The 5939-nt window shown below is 45.3% G+C and overlaps 1 protein-coding gene across 6 annotated transcripts in view; it reads left to right on the plus strand.

The window, feature by feature from the left end:
• nsfa (N-ethylmaleimide-sensitive factor a) overlaps positions 1–5939 on the plus strand; it is a 44182-nt gene that overhangs the window by 37982 nt on the left and 261 nt on the right. Inside the window, exons 20-22 of one of the 6 annotated variants that reach the window (XM_066698690.1) lie at positions 615–670; positions 1651–1724; positions 2611–3461. In XM_066698690.1, the coding sequence (XP_066554787.1) occupies positions 615–670; positions 1651–1681 (87 nt within the window). In that variant the 3' untranslated portion in view covers positions 1682–1724; positions 2611–3461. Of the gene's footprint in view, positions 1–614; positions 671–1650; positions 1725–2610; positions 3462–5939 lie in introns of those variants that run through there. The other 5 variants (XM_066698691.1, XM_066698693.1, XM_066698694.1 and 2 more) reach the window with 5 other exon arrangements.

Genomic DNA, 5939 nt, shown 5'->3' on the forward strand with positions numbered 1-5939 from the left:
GGGGGCCTCGCCTGGATCTCCAGTCAAGCTGCATAATTACTGCACACTCTGCCGTCCCGTCTGCACGGCTGCGATCCGCCACTGCGCTCCCACAGTCTGATCTCTTAAGTGCGCTATTGTTCTGAAGCACAGCTTTGGGGTGCGTCTCGCTGCAGCCACCGCCCCTGAGCACCAACCTGAGCTCGAACTGGAGGACCTGAGCAGAGAAGGGGAGCAAAGAGCCCCCCAGCCCAGAGACCCAGCTTCGGTCTGCCTTGATAATGACATCAGAGGATTCTTCAGCTCTCGCCAATACCAACCCCCCCCCCTTGTGTGTGGAAAGCACAATGACTCCTGTTCCCCACAGGACTGAGCAGTTCTCCAGTTGGTCTCTCTCTGCCCAGGTGCTGGCTCTGACAGCCTTGTTATCTCACTGCCGGTGAATCTGCATGCTCAGGTTTGTGGCTCCTGAAGAGGGAAATTAAATGTATAACTGCTGCGCTACTGTGGCAGGGGCAGCCTGACGCAAGACAGTGGGGGCTCCTCTGAGCGCAGTGCAGGGGGCGGCCTCACGGATCTCTGGGGTTGTGTTTCGCTGACGGTCACTGTGTCTCCCCCTCCTTTTTGTTTTCCAGATGGATCCGGAGCACAGGGTCAGCAAGTTCCTGGCTCTGCTGAGGAATGAGGGCGCGTGAGTATGATTTGCTGAGCTGCCTGCTACCCCCTCTCCTTCACCAGTCACCCATCTCATGCACTCACACGGGGCTGCTTCAGAGCGAGTGAATGGCTCTAATGGAGCCACTGCTGCAAAACATCTTAATGTTCGCCACCCCCCCACCTCCCCCCCACTCCACCTCCGACTCTTATTAATCCTTGAGCACTGAGTGTGCCAACATGCTGCACACCTTGATCTCATGTTGGCACCTGAGTCGAGTGATGCCATCTGATCCTACAACAGAGTCCAGGGTTAGAGTTGCAACGGACGGGCCTGTATGTAAGTGTATGCCTGTATGAGGTTCAGTGGAGCCGCTGCTCATGTCAATGGAGCTTTGCAGATCTTGGGACAGCCTGGCATGATCCGAGGCACCATGATCGGTTCCCAGCAGCATGGCAACTCTTTACTAGTGTTTCGATTCAAACCCCAGTGCAGATTTTGTTCCTGATGTAATTATTTTATCATGAAATCATCTCTACTTGCACTTAGTCTTTTCTTGCATTAATTATTGAATTCAAACACATACCCCCCTCCTTTAATGCCCACCTCTAATGTTGACTAATCCTTTATTTTGATGTAGCCTCCCTAGTGGATCTACACTCTGTGGTTCATTTTTTATTTGTGTGTTTGTGTATCTGTGTGTGCCTGTCTGTGACCTGTGGCCTTCCCAAACCAGGCTTGTCCAGGTTAATTCTCCAGCTTGTGTATGTGGGGACCATACAGGCTCTTTTCATCAACTCTCCATTTCTTTGTCTGCGTTGCATTTCCTAACCAGCAATGCATGGCCAGCAATGTATTTCTGTGGCGCTACGCTGCTCTGTTTTGTGGCATTGCATTAAAACAATGGGAAAAAAGAAAAGAAAAAAAAAAAAAAAGAAATACATTTTTGGTGTTTGCTTTGTGGTGTTGTTTTTTTTTTTTCTTGCTTGTTTACGATGATGTTTTGTAACCACCAGGTATGATGATTCCAATCACATCAGAATTTAGCCCCCTTCCCTCGGTGTATCCCCAGCTGATGCAGTCGCTCATGGTAAGGGGTCTGATACTGAGCTGCTGCCCCCACCCGACTCCCGCTAAACTGTGCTGTTGCCGAATAGAAACTGGTGTGAGGGTGTGTGGTGCACACCAGACAGTGCAGTGTGAGATAGTCTTGAAAGACATCCCCCTGCTGCCCTCCTGGACCCCTCATTCCTGGCAAAACACTGTGAACCTTTCAGTCAGCCCCCCCTCCCCCACACACAGAAACTCAACGCACTGAGAGCTGAGCCAAGTCAGTCTCCAGTCACCTCTACATCCCCTACACTGCCAGCCCTGCAGACCACCCTCAACCCCCACTACATCACATACTCCAGCTCTCAGGACCAAATCGTGGTTATAACCATCTAGAACATCGTATCTCTCTCCCCCCACCCCTCCCACACACTCACACAGAGCATCACAGCAGCTTGCCCTCGGGAAGCCTGCTGACGCTCTGACCGAGTCTCCTGGTGCACCTGTGTGTCTCGTCTGTGTGATGCTGCCTCTCTTTGGTTGTCCTTTGATGATGAGAAGCGCCACGTTCTGCTCTTATGCTGTAATGTTGCAACACGCCAGCATTTACTGTGCAAGAGCAGCAGCGGTTGATCATCCATTACCTGCAAATTAGCATGTCACTACATACATCCTTACCTTTGTGTTTGGTTTGATTTTCACTCATTTTATTAGATTTTTGTTTGTTTTGTTTTATTGCTCTGAAGGGGTTCACTGCATTGTGCTGTATTAGAGTGTTTTTGGAGGCGGGGGGACTAGGTCAGGGGACGAGCCTTTCAGCACAGTGAGCCCTGATGTGAGGTCAGACAGCACACCCAGGCCATGTGACACTGTCAGCACGCCAGCCTGTCTCCAGTCAAAACTTGTTGCTCCCGTTGTGTTTGCAGTGGCGGGCGTCACAGCTGGGCTGATGAATAGGCACGTTTCCTCCAGCGACAGGGCAGCGTGGACCTTGAAGCCCTCACCCTCCATCCTACCCAGTCACCCACGTCCCCCCAGTGCAGCAAAGGGTCAGTCTGACCGTGCCCTACCATCTCCTCCCCCACAGGGACCGCAGCTTCTACGAGTAGAGCACCCAAACAGCATCCTGCAGGCGGGGGGAGAGATCGACGGCAGTCCACGTCCTCGTCCTCCCATTATTTCTACCAACCCACTGAGTGAGAGATGGAGAGAAACACGCTGCCACCCCTCCCCTCCACTGTTACTCCATTCTGCATGTTTTTAATGGCAACTGGAAAACCCCCCTCCCCCATCTGTATTCATATCAAATAATAATTAAATTGAAAATGCCGTTTCCAATGTCTTGTGTAAAAATACAGTTTCGGTAGCAGTTCTGTGCTTTGTGCTCTGTGCCGTTAGGATTTGCGTTTTTACTCGACTGCATTTTATATATATATTTATTATATATATATATATATATATATATATATATATATATATATATATATATATATATATATATATATATGCTTAAGGTATATAAATATAAACCTGTGCGTCTGCCTACATGTGCGTGCATAGTGTATGTATAAAGTTCTGTATCTAGCGTATATATGCATATGTGTAGTGTGTTTTATGTATATATTTTTGTATATTGTATATAAATATATATATATAAAATGCATACATTGAAATCATTCCAATCAAAAATAGTTGTAAACCTTTTTGTTTTCCTGTTCCTGTCCTGAAATTGTAGGTGTTGCGACATAACCATAATAAATTATCGTACGTTCTTGTATATACCTTCAGTAGTCCATGTGATTGTCAATGTGGGATGATGTGCAATTGACACCTTTTACACAATCAAATGAGAAAACCGAGGTAAGTTTGATGGAATCAGTTCTGAAAAGTGGAGTGTGTGTCCGTGTGTGTGCGTATTTAATCTAATTGAAAATCAGCGGCATAGCGCTGTATTTTACAAGGAGAGGGAGTGGGGGTGCCAGGCTGGACCAGCAGGGGGCAATGTGGGCGTCTGTGGACAGCAAGGTGGTACATGACGGCTTTGGACAAGATGTTGTTGTCTGTTCCTCAGCCTCGTGCAGCTAAAGCTAAGGTCACATTACACGATTGTTAGCTAGATTTGGCCCTCCCAACAAATCTCCACTGATCTTTAGGACAAGCAGCCTGGTCGGGCTCCCCACGATCGATGAAAGTGTAGTGCGAGACGGTCCGCCATGCCATCGCTTGCCCTCCGATCCAATCGTAAGCTAGTCGGGGCCCCTACTATTTTATTAAACATAAACAAACATGTTTAATATCAGCATCACATAGAGACCGGCAGCAGCCAATGAGAGTTGAGCTGATAGAAGAAGGAAAAAAAACGAGAAAAATAAACATGACGAGTGATTTTCATAAGTATTTATTCAAATACTTAAAATAATGGTTGTTTTGCGGCAGGTTATTTAAAAATACTCTAATACACATTAAATAATATTGTCAAAACATCGATACTTACAATGTGATGATCATACTGTGGGATGGATATAGCCTGTGACTGTCGCTCACCTCCAGCTCTCACAGCAGAGTATACAGGCTATTGCCCTCACCTCACCAGCCATGTCTTCACACACACTCTTTTTTTTCTATCCACTTTTTTTGTTGCAAACAGCAACAGCGGCGTGTTAATTTACGTTTTCTCTGGATGGATCACGCGTTCCCCCATGACAAACTATTTAACATCAGTCGTGAAGTGTGTGACCTCCTCCCTGTACTGAAGTGATCATGTAATGTGAAATCCTTCACAACGCAAAATTCAGTGAAAGATGGTTGGTAAGTGTGAGCTGCTCACCATTCTCAATAATGGGTCAGATTTTTGAAATTGTGTAGTGTGACCATAGCATAAGACAACCTTCCAACTCTATGTGAGGTTTTGGAAAACTTGTCTTGGATGCAGGCTGTGTTTGTCTGAGGTTTGTTCAGAAACACAAGACATTAGCTGTGAAACACAAGACATTACAGAAAGGAGATAAAGGCTGGGAATGTGTCCCATTACCTCGACCTGTTCTGTCTAAATCAAACAGGGAGTCTTCAGTGCACTAACATGGGAAGGCATGAGAAATGAGTATATGAAGTCATTGTTCGCCCAATCTCCCTTCAGTATTGTTTGAGTGCTAGTGTGTTTTTTGCGCATCTGGGGATTTGAAAGCACTGAGGAAGTGGATGGAGATAGTGGGTTGCCCCCTGGTCCCTGTGCTGACCATGTATTTCAGAAACTGGGACAATGTGCAGAAGAGTCACTGCCTGCCATCTTGCTGTCCCTCTCTCCCTGTCCTCATTGTCTATGGATGTGTCTGTGTGGGACTGAGCGTGTGCCTGTGTGCCCATAGCCTGTTCTCTCAGTTACAAATCACTCCACAGTTTGGTAGTTATACAGAAATCAGTACTTGCTCCTGTTTGTGTAACTGTTTGACCAAAATGTTAAGTGTACATGAAACAGTTTGTGCACAAGTACTGTGCAGTATGTCTGTGAATACATGCATACATATTTACACAAACACACACATACATATGTTCTGTGTGTGTGTGTGTATATATGTGTGAATTTATGTGTTTGTGTGTGTATATATATATATATATATATATATATATATATATATATATATATATATATGCACAAACATACACTGAAAGTTGTTTTAGTTAAGAGTGTCACAATATAAAAGGAACCCGATTTATACATTTCTACTTTGAACATGTGCGTATTGTCCAGAGCTCCAATGAAGTGTATTGCAAGAATGCAGCTGTATTATTGCAATTAAAGCACAGATACACAGAAACAATGGTCTGTCTCTTTATTTGAATGTCAGCCTGTATGCAAGCAGTAGTTTTTGAGCTTCAGAGTGAACTGGGCTTATCTCCCTCTGTAATGTGAAGCTCAGTCTGTGGTCAGTGTGTGTTTGTCGGATACGTTTCTTACAAATCTTCTTTTCTAAAAGGTCTCTCTTCTGCTAAGGTTATGAGCCGCCAGCTGGGCTACTGTCCTTTCAACCCAGATCAATCATGACCTAATGCTGCACTCTCTGCATTGAATGAATTCCTGTTTTTTCCCCTATTGCTTTGACTCTTGGCAAGGTATTTTGTGTCAAAATGTTTTCTTTTATTGTGGGGTGAATGGGGAGTCATCTGGAGTATTGTACTTTCAACTGTATTAAATCATAGCAAACTTTCTTCTTCTACATTCTGTATAATTTGTCTCTCCTTTGTTTCTTTATTTAAG

Source organism: Amia ocellicauda, chromosome 3 (assembly GCF_036373705.1).
Source record: "Amia ocellicauda isolate fAmiCal2 chromosome 3, fAmiCal2.hap1, whole genome shotgun sequence".
Taxonomy (NCBI): Eukaryota; Metazoa; Chordata; class Actinopteri; order Amiiformes; family Amiidae; genus Amia; species Amia ocellicauda.